The 15,536-nt window shown below is 38.7% G+C and overlaps 1 protein-coding gene across 4 annotated transcripts in view; it reads right to left on the reverse strand.

Annotated features, from left to right (window-relative positions):
• The window catches only part of GRID2 (glutamate ionotropic receptor delta type subunit 2), a 678,620-nt gene that overhangs the window by 140,896 nt on the left and 522,188 nt on the right, over window positions 1-15,536 (reverse strand). For all 4 annotated transcript variants that reach the window (XR_009114469.1, XM_058024557.1, XM_058024555.1 and 1 more), the window contains exon 9: window positions 1,076-1,177. Coding sequence is in view for 3 of the 4 variants with exons in the window: in XM_058024557.1 (XP_057880540.1) it covers window positions 1,076-1,177 (102 nt within the window). In the remaining variant the exon portion in view is untranslated. The remainder of the gene's footprint in view (window positions 1-1,075; window positions 1,178-15,536) is intronic.

A 15,536-nucleotide genomic window follows, 5' to 3' on the forward strand; every position in this document is an offset into this window, starting at 1 on the left:
GCCTGCCTTTTGCTGCTGTTTAGTTCGGCTTTGGGTTCTTTTTTAGGTTTGTGGGTTTTTTTTGCTTGTGGTTGTCTGGTTTGTTTTGTCTTGTAGATACTACCACAGGAAGTTCTTTAATGTACTAAGAGCTGGAACAGAATGTTCACCCTGGCAGGTAAAGGTGTCTAAATACCCATAAAATAATTGGAGGGGTATTAAACTACTCTGTCTATGGCACTAACATGCTCTGGTGATTTCACTTGCCACCCCTGACCCTTTATCATGCACTGTCAGCAATGCAAACCCTGAAAACTCCTCATCTTGCTGTTAATAAAAAAGTGCTGGGCCTTTAGACACAGAACTCAAACACAAGTAGAGAGCAGCAAGAGAGAAATAGCTCAATCTAACCTTGACAGCTCTGCAGCCCTGGATCAACTTTGTATTTGGGCATTGGTCCAAAGAGGGTTATATGTCTCATATTATTTTCTTCCTTCTTTTCCCTCACTCTTAAAAACTTCTCCTCAAGCTAGGTTTACGGCAGGGAATACACTGGCCTCATAACATGAATTCCTATCCTGGTAGACATTGTCTGTTCAGCTTGAAACCAAGAATTTTTCTTAACACAGGGGAAGAACCTGGCTGACAAAAAGCAAGCATGGGACAGTGGATGTTTTACCAAACTAACATTACTTGACCAAAGCTGACCTTGAACATTTTCTGAGTGTGACAATTTGTGTTAGACTGCACACAATTTGCCAAGGTGATTGGAATTGAATTATTTAGAGCTTCAGCTAGGTAGCTTTAGCTAACAGTTGAAGCTTGCCCTTTATCAGCTCACATGCTTGTGTTACCTAATTTAGAATGTGCCTGTGGAAGAAACAGGTTCTAATGTGTTTGATTCACTCTGAAAAGTGCTGTACTGATAAACAATTTTATTTTGTGGAAAATATCCATCTTTCTGGGGTTTTTTTGACCAGCTTAAATCAGAGCCTCTAACACAAACTACTTTCTTGGTAAAACCGCGCATTTAGTAAAAAGGCAAAAAGGAAGAAAATGCATTCCTGCTAGTGCAGAAGGATGAGCATCTGCTTACCAGCACAGTCACCACACGCAGAACCACTCCTCTCATGTTGTTCTCCAGCTTTCTGTCTGTTAGTGACCCATTCAGACCAGTTACAGGATTCCAGCAGCCAAGCTAAAAGAGAAAACAAAAATCATTTCCTCATTTGCCCATAAAACTTTGCTAGTCATTCCTGCTAGGTGTCTTTAAGCAGGAAAGCATGACAGAATACCTTCTGGACTCAATGGGATGGAAACTCAGAGAATGGCTTGTGCACAGATTCATTTGAAATTGAAAGTGAAGCAATTAAGGATATCAGGTTTTGATTTTAAATACCAGTGTGCAATGGATGACAGCATCCAGGATTTGGGGTTATATGAGTTGCTTTAAAAGAAGTCAGAGAGGATATCAGTATTAGTGAAAGATATATAAAAAGTACTGTACCTGTAGCAATATTTCTACCTTACTTTCATTAATACACTAATTGGAGAAATAATAGCTACCATCATTTTAGCACGCTCTTTGCTCCAGCCCATCATTCCTAGTGGAACTATGACAAAAGGAATTACACCAGCTTTAATTAAAGCTTATACTACTAATTGGTAATGAAACAGCAGTGATTTTAAGCCAGTTTAAAAATCACATTTAAAGATGATTGAGGAAAAGACCATTGGATCGGCACATCATAGAATTGAGAGGGTACTGCAATAGACTATGCAGAAAAAAGTTCATCTATGCCTCTCTTTGCATTGGTGCTATTGTAGTTCTTGAGATTCTGTGGGTGAAGCATTTGCTCAGGAATGTGTTTAGGATTATCTGTCTTTCAATTTGGGTGTAGTAGATACTAACTTGTAATGTAATTCAGCTTCTCTGAAAATGTAACTTGCCTTGGTTTTTGTATAATGGCAGATGCTTTATTTTAAGCAGATTTTTTTTTTAAGCATAGAGAAACAAATCAATCAACCATGCATCCCTTAGCACCACACACCAGGACAAACAGCTGAATTTTTGAAATTCATTACCACCCTCAGCTGTCCTGCACAATTACCAGTGCTAAATCCAAAACCCAACAGGAGGACAATGCCTGACTTGAGAGGACTTTGGAGCAGAGTCTCAATTACGGCAGGTAAACCAACTGCCTATGTGAAATCATTACACAGCCAACGGGACAGACAGCACCTGCAGCTACCAGTTCTTGCTCTGAATCACTTCTCCCTGGACTGTTAATGAAACCTTTCCAGGGATGCTCATCCTCTGACTCCTATTTAAAGGAACAAAAGGTCTTGCTTCCTCTGATAAACCGAGACTAACATCAGTAGGGTATTGTTGGGTCCAGTGGCCTCTACTAAAACTATTCTCTTGGAGAATTCAGCACCATAATCTGAGAGAAACATAAACTGTAAAACATGGAAAATATTACTGCAATTTCACACAGAGTCATAGAAATGGCAGGTTGCCTAAAACCATCTGAAAGGGTTTGCAAAGAAAGGAGCTTTGCTGACTGTGCTTGAACAGGAATTTACAGACATCATTATTTTCAGCACTTCATGTGAAAAGGCTTTGTGTATGTGTTTCATAGATCTTTCAAAGTGAAACAGAAGATAAAGAACAGGATTTAAGTAAACATATTTAACAACTTTAGAAGTGGGTAATCTGAAATATTTGTTTTCTTCATTACATCTATTAGACTAAAGCAACTCCTAAATTTTTAAATTTCAATATATTTATAACAATTCTTTGAAGATGCCTTCTTAAGAAATGAATGTCTCAAATAGTAAAAATTAAAAACTTTCTGCAATTATTGGTTTGTCTTAATGGTCTCACAGGTCTTTTCCAATCTGAGTGATCCCATGATTCTAGGTTTCCTAGAGAAAGGTGGCCTTAAAACAATGTCATCACTTCTCTCTGCTGCTTTCAGGAGTACTCACAGCTAATTCTTGCCCTTCTGAAGTCAAGGTTATCCTTCAGACCAGTAATGAGCGAGGATAATACTGAACATATTTGTAATCACAAGTAATGACTGAATCAAGAATCTACGAGATCCAAACCCCAGAGAAACTGAAAGCAGCAACAGGATAGAAGGAGAAACAAAACCAGGAGGTGTCCAATGAATCTCTTGAAATTGCTCAACTTTCCTATGGCTGCTTCCAAATAAAAGCATGAATTATCCCCTGAATTGGTTTCCCCATTTTGTTTTCCCATCTGATCACAAAGACCATCAAGAGATCACAGCAGCCCTCTCTGCTTGTTCTGCTCCTCCACAGTGTATCCAGCTGCTCTCTAGTCATGGATGGACTACTGACACATTCCAGGTCCTCACCACTCCCCTGAAAAAGCCCTGCAACACTTTGAGTGGAATAACCCAAATGCTGGAGTGTATGGCCTATAATGGAACAGTGAAATGCAGCAAATGTACATGCACTGCACTTTGTACGTGACAAACCACTGACATCCCACAAAGCAAAGCATCTCACGGGCTACATTTTGGTATAAAAAATAGTGAAAACAGTACCAAGCTCAGAACAAAGCTGCATTAAATTAATTCAGTGATTGTCATTCTTAGTCACACAAAGAAACTAATTAGAACTCAGATCCAATTAGCATATCCAAATGTGTCGGATGTATAATTACTGCAGAAACTCTGTTGCTTTTGCCAGAACTAAAACCCTAGGAAGTTGCTGAAGAGCCTTTTTATTCTTTTGAAGTTAAAGTCCATTTTTAATTATGCACATTAATGTACACATATTTATACAATTAAGTTTTTAGCCCAACCCTACCTTTTTTAAGGCAAAACCCCCCCACCAACAAACCATTTCTGGAAATTCAGCATAGCACTAATTTTCCTTTAAAAAGGCACTTTTTATTTTCAATTATTGTTCATTTAATTTTCAATTCAATTGTTCCTTTATGCAGCTCAGTCATGGTGAAGACAAATGTGCAGTGTCTTGCCAACAAAGTTGAAATTGATTTTGAGTGGGAGCTGCTTACTGTTATTAGGGGAAAACAAATCAACATTTATTGATGACAATTTGAGCTTGTCATTGTATTAAGGAGCAAATGTAACTACTGCTGAAACATTGAGATGGGGGTGGTATGAAGCTCTCTCTTGAGCTTTGTCTCGTTTAAATGCTTCTGCAAAACATTTGCTGCTTTCTGCAGTTACTTCCTTTTACTTTTGTTCTCTCTGTGATGGCTGAAATGAGAGAATAGATCAGAGTCTCACAGTAGCAGAGTCTCACATTAATTTGGGTGGATTTGGGCAGATCGGTGATGGGAACTCTTACTGAGCACAGTGCTTGTCATCTTCATACCACACAAAATTTATCATTCATGGTGCTTTGAACTTCTGTTTCAGTTTATTTATTCTAATGACAGCTTTCACTCTGTGAGGTTTGATATAATATGATGAAGATGGAAAAGTTGTCAGTCTTCTACTTCCTTTGATACCCAATTTGAAATCTCTTTCTCTTCATCCCACATCCCAGCTTGTTATCCTCACTATCATCATTATTGAAATGGGCTTTGTTCTCCTGTTTTGCTGGCAAAGACAAAAATTTACTTCCCTTCTTCATTAGATATTTTTGACTATATGAACAATGCATTATGGAAGGTCTTTAATTTGTATATCAATATTACAGTAGGCCAATCCTATTTCATGTGTACTTACAATTTCATTATTTATAAGGAACTTGGAACAATAAAGTCTATAATGCCTTTAAGATAGAGCATACAGCCAGTTTTCCTCCCCTACTTCCTATGCAACCAGTGAACTCTGCTGAGTATCTGAGAGCTTTCACTTCTTTCCTGGCAGAGTAAAGTGCAGATTGTGTCAATAAATCAAGAAAAATACATTGGCCCGGTATGGTCACATTTAAGGACCATCAGAGAAAATGAATAAAACCAGAACACTGATATGGATGAATTACTTAAGTGCTTGTCACTACATCAAAGTTTAGAGTGCTCTGTTGCTTCAATTAACATAGAAAATGTACAGGCACTGGTTTATCCAATGCAACCACCTTGGAACTCAGGCTGCATTACCACAACACAGGGGCCAAGAGCAGAAAACAACTACAGAGGAGGTGCAATGGAAATCTGAAACATAAAACTATATCACATCTGAAACCCAAATCTATAATTGGGATCTCTGACTCCTCTTTCATTTATTTTTCTGTCATTTAAAGAAAAAAATCCCAACAATACCTTGGCTTCAGTATGGACAGCCTGAAAAAATATTTCCAGTGGAAATGCCCAAGACAGAGGAGTTCACAGAGAGCTGGTGAGCCAACGAAAGAGCACCCTCCCTGCCCGGAGTACCCACACGTGCTTCAGAAACTCCCTCCTCAGTTTTCACCCCAGTCCAACCTGCTCTAGGAACTGAATTCTTACAAGATCCGACCTCAGCGGAAGAAATGTGCATTAATAATCCCCTTTTCCATTCCAAAGCACACTAAATTCACAGAAATGGAAAAGACCCCATGAAGCTGTCACAAAATGACACTCAGCTGCAAGATTAGAGCTCCCAGGAGTTCTGGGAAGACATGAAATGGGGCACACAACAGAAAATCATGAAGAAAAAGGTAGAGTTTCTTTTGCTGGTGCGTGGATTCAGCATTTGCAAAATTTTCTAGGACATCAATTTAGGCAAAATTCAAGCAGGACAACCCAGAAATTGTTTTGCACAGAGTATTCCTCATTCCTCTTATCAGCTGTTGCTTAATATGTCCAACAGCAACTGGGAAATCAGACACTAAATCCTATTGCTTAAAGACTATATCTCAGAGAAGAAACACCATAAAAGATATCTTTTGGTTGTCAATATGATACTGTCAGTTATGTAAAAAGTAGTCAGATGCTTTGTTACCTGGTTAAAGAGTTCTTCCCATTCAGCTCTTTAGCCAGCAACCAACAGTTCATCAACCAAATCTGCAAAAAAATCTGGTGGCCAGGGGTTAACTGAGGCCTTTTGTACCCTTGGGCTTGATTAAACAAGTAAGGATCCATTTTGTTTTTGCAGCAATTTCCTAACAGGATTGGTTAGTAGGAAAGATTCCTGTGTTTAACTGCTGCCTTCACCAAAGCTTTGGTAATAGTCAGCAAATAGTAAGTTGTTAAAATCGATAGAAAATACTGTGCTCAACAATTGGATAATGTATAGAAGTATTTGTTTCTCCCACATTCTGTGTGGTGAAATCTATATAGTTCTGTGCATTCAGTTAATTATTTTGTACAGTGTGTTTTATTGCTTTAATTTGTCTCTGGCCTAGGAGGAATGGCCTGCCCCTAGACTTGCTCTGTTATTTTCAAGCTGTTAGGAGGATGTGAATACTCAAGTTTAGTTTTATTTCCAGTGTGCTAAGGATTGTAATTGCAGAAGCTGAGGTGGGCTATTTGTTTTGTTAACTGATCATAGACACAAGTGCAAGTGACCTCAATAGAAATTTCTTTCCTCAAAGCCAATGCACAAGGCAGAATAACAGTGAACAGAGTTAAATAAAATATTTTGCTTTGGGGACTACCCAAATTTCCTTTTCTTACTGAACTGAAATACAGAAGCTAATGGAAAGTTACAACCTGCTGTTCATTTGCCTACTAGCTCCTGACTCAATGTTTTCTCAAGGACCCAGATTGCTGCCAGAAGTTATAATTGGGTATTTTAGACCACTGACAAAGGTTGAATTTACAGGGGAAACAACACAGACTGCATAGGTATTTGCCCACTGCATTCTCTCCTCAAAAAGCTGATGCTTAGTGCTTAGGCCAAGCTTCTAGAACCTAATGGTATAATTTTTCAAATGTATAGTAAATCACCTTATCTCAAAGAAAATGAATCATCTCTCCAAGATAGTGGTGTCATTCTAATGATCCCTGACTTCTCCCCTACCATCTCTTTATCTCTGGTATACTTTCTCTATTTTTTCTTTCCCTTTCATTTGAAATTTGGTGGTATTAACCTATCATTTTCCCCTTCTGTCATCTCTCATCTTTGGAAAATACCCTTTTTCCCCTTCTTTAGTTCCTTTTTTACTGTGAATTCAGTACTCCCAGCAGCTCCCTGACCTGTGCTTATCTTCCTCTTTCCTACACTGCAATACCTCTTGCCATCCATTTCTCTGTGTACTTTCAGTGTATTTTCTGTCCTCTCTGTTTTTCTTTCCCTTGATCTTCCTTTCCATTTCCTGTGGCTTCTTCCTGTCTTTTTTGCTTTGTTTTTATTTTTTGTTTGTTTGTTTTTTTCAGGGTTTGGGTTGGTCAAGGGACATCACTTTTCACCACATCCAGCTTTGACTCATTTCTGGGTCCTTTCCCCTTTCTCTTTGCCCTTGGATCTCCTTTTCTCTCAGGCAGTCCTGTCAGAAAACTTCTCCCCTACTCCTCCTTCTCTTTTTATGTTATGAGGGAGATGGGACTTAACAAAATAAATGACTCTATAGCCCTGTTTCCTTTGCTTTCATCTTTCCTGCTGTTTTCTTTTTTTACTCCCATCCTCTGACAACCTTGCAGAACTCTGAAGAAAAGACTCAGGCAAGGATAACAATGAGTCAGATGTTGATCTCTTTTCCCATTGCCTTCATATTTCAATTAAAGGCAAATACTCAGAAAAGCCTGTTCTTTGACCCAATACTGACTTCAGCTCTTTGCTAACAAATTTCTTCATGACAGAGTAAAAGCCATGAATAATCACTTTCTTTTTACAATGGAAGATTTTTCACTGACATCTGAATTGTTCCAGGGTAATTGATAATACCAAGGAAGTTCAGGTTTGTGTACAGTTTAAATTTAGTCACTTTGATTTTTAATGGCAAATGCTTGTCTCCTTTCTCATTAAGCATATTAAGAGTCAAAAAGGAGGTCTTTTATCTAAGTCATGTAAGGCCTAGAAGAAAACCAAAAACCTTCAAATCAGCTTTTATACCTGAATTGTAATAAAAATACCAAAGTGTTAAAAATATATATATATTATATTTATAAATCTATAAAATTATTATAAAAATACTGAATTGTTATAAAAATATATAAAAATGTTGTCTGTTTTGTCCACTACTGCATCTTTATGAAAACAGAGAAAAATCTTCAAGGTTATCTTTCCAGCTTGTATTAAATCACAATATATAAGCTTTTGATACCATCATAAAACCCGGGATCAAACCTATTCAGTAAAAAACAATGAAAAGCACTGTTTTCCACTTGGTTGCATGAAGCTCCCTCTCCACAGGTAGCAAGAACACACACAGAGCACATTTCAGGCTCTCATCAGTTCCCTGGCAGTATTCAAACATTCTTCAGCACACTCCCAGCTTTCCCCTCAGCTCAGTAAGGTGCTTTTTTTGAGAAGCAAACTTTCAGAAATGGTTTGTCAAACTAGAATATCAATAAAACTTGTTTGCTGTCGCAGGGCTCAAGAATTCTGGGGGCAGCATTCCACTAAGAAGTCCAAATGGTAACAGTGCAGAGCAAACCCACCACTGTTCACTGTTTTGGAGGCAAGTGAGTTTACAGAGCAGCATTCTGAGTAAACCCAGTCCAGCAAACCCACATAAGTGAATCCTCCAGAGTAAAGTGGGCTATGGTGAATGCCCTGCTTCTGCAGCAGTGCTGCCAGATCTGAGCTGCTTGGGCACCTCCACACTGCACTGCAGTCAGCTGGGTGAGCACAGACACTGAGAAGCACCTTGGCTTTGGTTTTTTCTGCAATAAAAATCTCCCCTTCAATATGATCACTGAATTAGTAGTCTGGGAGTCAGCTCTGGAAGTAAATCCACATGGAGAATCGTGTATTAGATTCATCATTCTCCAAGATGGGAAGAAAAAGAGAGGCTCCTGCATAGTTCCAGCCCAGGAACTGCAGTAGCAGAGCAGTAGTACAGATCTGTGCTTGCACTAAAGAAATCGGTGCTCATTGTAAAGGCAGCTGACGAGGAATGCATGTTTAAATATACATGGGGCCCAATGAGGCTACAGAACATCTGGACTAATCTGAGTGGCACCTCTTCAGCTTTTTTTTTTTTTTTTTTTTTTGAAGTGTAAGCAGAATTATCACACACTGCTTTCACAGTAATGCATAAAGGAACTTGACATCTGGTTATCTTTCCCTGTGAATACAATGCTATGAAGTGTACTTTTTTCAGGCATAGCATATGGGAATCTCCATTTTGATTTGGCAGGCTAAAGGGTTTTAAATGAAGCAATACCTGAGCACTATTTACTCAAAAGTACATTCAGTTATTTATTCAGCTCCTGAATGCTCACTGGGCAGTACTGCTGTTTTCCTCATGCATGAAAAACAAGTTCATTGGACTTGGGTGAAGGGTGGAGGATGTTCCTAGGATGCACATACCATGGAAATACATGTCCTGAAAACCTTGGAAATAGAACAACCCTCATTTTATACTATACTTGGCATCTTTGTCATTGCTACACAATTCTCAGCTTCACCATGAAACGCCAAATAAGAAAAGGACACAGAAAAACACCTCCTCTCCTTAGTCGAGGCACAGATGTACTGACATGAAAACACTTCCTCCAAATACCACATACAAAGTCAAAGAGAGGCAGCTGTGATAAGATTACTATTTTTATCTCAAAGACTGTGGGTCCCTGTCTCCTCAGACACATTCAGCCTCTCATCACCAACATGAAAAGCAAAGGAATTAGCATGTAGGTATTGTGAGAACACACACCAGTGTTCAGCACAGACAATCTCTATATCTTTAAGCATATCTCTACCTGTCCAGAAGCTGTTCAAACTTACACAACATCAAAGTATCTTACACTTTCTGCTGCTCAGCACAGCAGAGTTTGCCAGCTCTTTCTTAAATGCAGTACAAAGAAAGATGTGACAAGAGCATCTCCTTTTCATAGATGCTAGTGCAATGTGCTTCCCAAGCACAAGGGCTGGGAAACAGCTGCTCACAAAGCATCAACAACAAAAAGTAAATATTAAAAAAAAGTAAAAAAAAAAAAAAAAAGGTAGAAAGAGAGAGAGAGAGAGTAAGAAAGAAAAAAGCTGATGGACCATGAGAAATTTGCATGTAAGGTCAATTTAGCTTATTTCCATTTTAAATGTGCATATGTGAAGGCACTCTGGAGAGTGCCTAAAAAATGAACAGCTTAGGTAAAAAGTGACAAACCAAAACAGGCTTTTACTCAAATTCCTCAAGTTTCTCACTACAGAGGAACTAACATGGCAATGCAGCAAGAGTAGCACTACATGACAAACTGTTTTCCATTGATTCTTCAGATTCCTGGGATGCTTAAATGAGGAGCACAGAAATGGAAACAGTCTTTGCTTACACATAGATCAATACTCTGTTTCTAAAATTCAGGATTTATTCTTAGTGTTCGCATAAAAAAAGAGGTCTGCTAAGCTGGATATGCCACAGACTTACCAGGTTGATAATGGCTAGTAAATCAAAGCTGCATTTTCCCACTGCTTTGTTAGAAAATATTACTCCAGTAGAACCCATGCTCACAGAGTATAAGGCTACAGAGTCACCAGCTTTTTAGTGCATTATGGACCAGATGTTACAAGTGATTCACTGGACCATACATTTTTGAGAGTTTGGTAGTGAAGAAAATAAGATTTTTGGGTGTTTTTTTCCACTGCTTCAGTACAGAGCTTTCTAAGGAATCAGAAATAATAGTAAAGAAATAAAAAAATTTACAACAGCAGTGACCAAGCAGATTTAGTTACTAGTACCAGGCCTCAGCTGAGAAGAAACATCACCTTCTTCTGAAGGCTCTCTTTTGACCCTGACACTTGGGGCAGGGGAGAACAGAAAGGTCAAGAGTGAATTTGAGGAGATGGCTGTGGCCAACAACCTGGACTACAAGAAGTAACTTCCTACCACTAAAGTGAACTGCAATGAGAGCAGCTGTGCTCACCTAGAGTCCTGAAGATCAGCACAGGTACAAGTAACATTAAGCACTGGGAAATCTTTGAGTGATGTGGTCTGATTCATACCTGAGGTCCCTCCCTCTATGGGGTCCAGATAATACTTTCTAAAATTTTTGCCTGCAGATGGTCTAGCCTTAATTGCAAAGCAAAGGCCTCTTTAGGATCAACAGACTGTTACTGAAATCATCTTTGGTCCAAAGGCCATGAACTGCTATGCTGATAACCAAATGTTACACTGATAATGGTGAAATACAATTCCCTAACAACCAACACTATAAACTCACCTTCAGCACAGTCAATACATTCAACTTCATTCCTTTCTAGATGCCAGAGGGCTTTTGCTTCATCATTAGGTAGCAGAAAGGCTGTCCCTAAACCAGACTTGAACTCCTATGACCTTCTGATGCTGCCTCCAATGACACTTAAGGAGGCATCACCACCTTGCCAGCAGGAAAAGTGTAATTCTGATTTTGGCTCCTCCTGGGAGCAGTGCTGTGGAGCTACCATAGCTGTACAGAGCCTGATTAAAATATCTATGCTACACACTTGTGCACACTACACAACATGCATGTTTGAGAGCAAATTTGGAGTCCATTAGGTTTACTACTAGCCAGTGCTCCTCCACTGGAGAATATCTAAATCCTATCAGGATCTGTAAATAACTACTTGAGTGGAGGCACATGCAGGAGTGGGTACTTCTGCATTAAAGAAACAGAGGCATTAGTGTGAGTAAATTTCAAATGCTTTCTTAAATATTAAATGGCAAATGATATGCTGTAGAGTATCTGAAGACTTAAATAGAAGATCCTTGTGGAAAATAGTAACTCATTAGTTTAAAAGATTAAATGACACATCTAATAAGCCCTGTCTAGAATAGCTGAATCACTGAAATAAATTTTTCTTACAAATGAAAATCACTGCTCTAATGACACTGGAATTTGCCACAAAAATAAATTAGAAATACATACTAGCAATTAAAACTACAGAAACACGTGATAAATTTGTCTTGTAAATGATGAGAATTATACTTGCTGAAACACTTTATTCCTACAATAGATTCATACACACTGCTAAAATTGAGTAAAGAAAACAAGAACTTAAAACCACTGAGAATTTTCCTTTCTTAGTCTGATACTGTAAAGATCCTTCTAAGAACATATTGGCATATATGGCAGTGATCATTTAATCAGATAAGCAGTAATACTGTGCTCATCACTATAGTCTTTTTGGGATTTAATTTTAAGGGATGATACCTATTTTAAAGTAATCTTTTAATTTGAAAAGATCTACTGCTTTTAAGAAGAAAGAAATATCTGTCTTAAGAGCACATTACGAAATCAATAGTTCAGCTCAAATTACCTTACCAGCCTCTTCCCATATAAGAAATTTCTTTCAACTGACAAGGGTGGCTTAAAAATATCATCTTTCCAAATGCTAGACAGAGCCCAAAACCAGAATCCTCGAGTCTTTTTCTTCCCACACCTGTGTGTACAGCTGCACTGTCACCCAATGCACATGCAAAGCTTTTGCCTGGGGACACTGATCATCTTTCAAGGAGCAGGCCTAAGGTTAACAGCTGCTGGAGAAGGTGTAAATGTCTGCAGGACTAAGAGTGCTTGCTGGAGAGCTGACCCTTAGTGAGACAATTCTTGTCCAAGAGCTCATCTCCATTATGGTCTTGATGGAGAATGTTAATGGCTTTTATAAACTTAGAAAGAAGATATTATTACTGTAGCTTCAGATGTTAACTGAAATTCCTCATAATAATTTTTTAAACTTTTTTTTTTTAATATGGTCTTTTAAAATTTCCCTGCAAAACTAACTTCCATTTATGCAATCCTGAGTAATATGCTGTAAGTCCCCTACTTCAGGCTAAAGAGACAAAAGAAGGGGAAAAAAAAGGCAAAAGAACCTATTACCTGGTGTGGCTTCTATCCATTATCTAAAGCAGAGATGAATGCTATTAGTCTGTCAGCATTTGCTCTGTTTTAAACACTTTTCTCCAGCTGCTTTCATTAACTGTGTTGGCACAGCTATACATTACTCATTTAACCTGCACTTCATTGCACTCCTAATACAGAATCAGGTCCTGCAAACATGAACATGAATATAAGGCAGTCGAGGCTGGAGTCTGGCTTGCTGTAAGCCAGAGGATTTTAGTGAAAATAAGCCTCACTAGGCTATATGAGAATCCAATCCTATCCCTACACCTGCAAATGCAACTATATTTCTTCTTAGAATAGATCCTGAGTGTGTCTCCATTTTTAGTACAGCACCTGGGAGCTATGCTCAGCTCACTTTTCATTGCATTAAAACACTAATTAAAATGAGAATTTGTACTGCTATAGGAAACATAAATTGCCTCTATGCAAGATGCACTAAAGCTAAGTGAATAATTCATCTATTTTTCATATACAAATTTATTCATGGAATAATATCATGTAATAGCTCCTTTACGGATATTACAGGCAGTTTCTCCAAAGAATTCAATAATCAGAAAGCTGTGCTGGTTTGTTTGCCTGGGCACATTGTCCTTACAGGACACCTCTTTCTCATGATTGGACTGTCAGGCTTCTGGCATGAACATCTGCATTTATCAGTTCAATCCTTATTAGCTTTACAACCCATAAAAATACAGACCACATACTTTCTAAGAAAGCATTGCAGTAACTTAGTGCAAGCACTACACAGCACATGGCAGTCCTGCTCACAGGAACCATCACTGTTTAGCAAATTTAAATTCCTTGAACAAGCAGAACTAAGTCCTTGCACAAACAAGCTGCTCTAAGTCCAAATCCTTGATGCCCAAACCTGTCTGTCTTGTGGTTTGGTGACTTCAAGATAGATTTGAAAACAGAATACTATTAAAAAATGTACTAAACTGAAAAATAGTCACTAATTTTCTTCTCCCCCCGCTAGTGGGATTCATAATTACCTCACTTTGCTAGCTAAGAGAATTCTCTCAATGTTTCTTTCTGTTATTTCTTATATGCTATTTCACTGTTGAAATCAAAGTATAAGCCACTCCAACAGGTCTATCCCTACCTTGAGTACACTGGCACTTGCTATTCCCATCTCAGAAATCTATATTAGGCTCACATCTCTTTTGAAAAACATTCTCTAATCAGCCCTATGTCTGTGCTAATTATCACTATGCTCAGAATGATTACATTGCATAGATAAACTAACATATATAACATGGATTTTTTTGAATTGCATAGGCTTCAGTCTCCTTGCTCATACAGAAGTGTCATTGCAGCTCTGCTGGTGTAATTCTATGAACCTGCTAGGCTTGTAAAGAGAAGTAATATCTTTTATTAGACCAAGAAATATAGTCAGGGGAGAGAACGAGCTTTGAGCTCAGAAATCTAATGAAAGTCCTCTGAGACAAAAATCTTTCTTGTTTTTCTTCCAGCTGTATTATTTGGTCTTATAAAAGATATAACCCTTTCCCTGTAGGCCTGACTGTCCTTGGTTATTATAGATTACTCAGGATGGAGATAGGTCAAAAAGGAGTTGTAGAACAACAGGCCAGAAAGAAAAAAAGGCAGGGAAGGAAAAACCATGACACAGACAAATTGCAACTCTTTACATAAAACAGTCTGCCTGACAGTCCTGAGGATGGTCTCCTCAACCTCAACACCATGATAGGATTTCTCACCAAGACTACCGACCTCTAGACCAAAACTCGGGGATCTGTGTTTTGGAGAGGGTGCACAGAGGAGTTGCTAATGGGCAGCTCTCAGCTGTCTGCAGGAAGCAGGCAGGAAACTGGATCTTGCACAAGTGATGTTCTGTGCATCTAGGAGCAGTGAGGACATGAAGGCACTGAAAGAAGGGCTCTCCATGCATATCTGTGGAAGGCTATGGAAAGTACAGTATGTAAAGTATGGAAAGGCTTGCTGCTCAATGGGTGGGGGACCCAGAGACAACAAGCACAGGAACAGATGAGGAACGTGCTTTCTTTGACTGGATCTCTACTGTCAGGGTCTGTTCTGACAGTAAAGCTCCTGCACCTCATGTCAGAGCCTGGGGGAATGAAGTGCAACACATGACAGGAGGAAATCAGTGAGGATGTGCTTAAATAAGAATTTGAGTCCATGGAACTGCAGAGGATATAGCTGACATGGCCGAGGGAGCTACAATCTCTGATGTGTGAACAGTCTTAGTGGCTGGAAAAGAGCAGACAGACATCACACCCATCTTCAAACAGCACAAGCAAGAGGATCCAGCAAAGCAGACTGGTCAGTGCAACCTGAGCTCTTTGAGGGATGGTGAATGACAGCATTTCTAGCAGCCTGTGTAGGCTACAGCACTACCTAAAATTAAACTAATATCTGAAAATATTATCTTTGAAGTAAGTTTTTGGTTTTAATCAATGCACCTCTTAGCCCCAGCAATCCTAGATCCATTATCCATCTTCTTTTCCTAGAAGTCCCATTTTATCAATTAATCCAGACTGGTTTTTGTAGCAGACAGCTTCTCCTGTAGTTACCTGCAAGTTTTATCAATGATGATTTGCCTAGTTTCTTGAAGTTTGATTTAAATATTTAAAAGAAAAACAAGCCAATTTCCTTGAATATAAATGCACCTCAG

Source organism: Melospiza georgiana, chromosome 5, assembly GCF_028018845.1.
Source record: "Melospiza georgiana isolate bMelGeo1 chromosome 5, bMelGeo1.pri, whole genome shotgun sequence".
Lineage (NCBI taxonomy): Eukaryota > Metazoa > Chordata > Aves > Passeriformes > Passerellidae > Melospiza > Melospiza georgiana.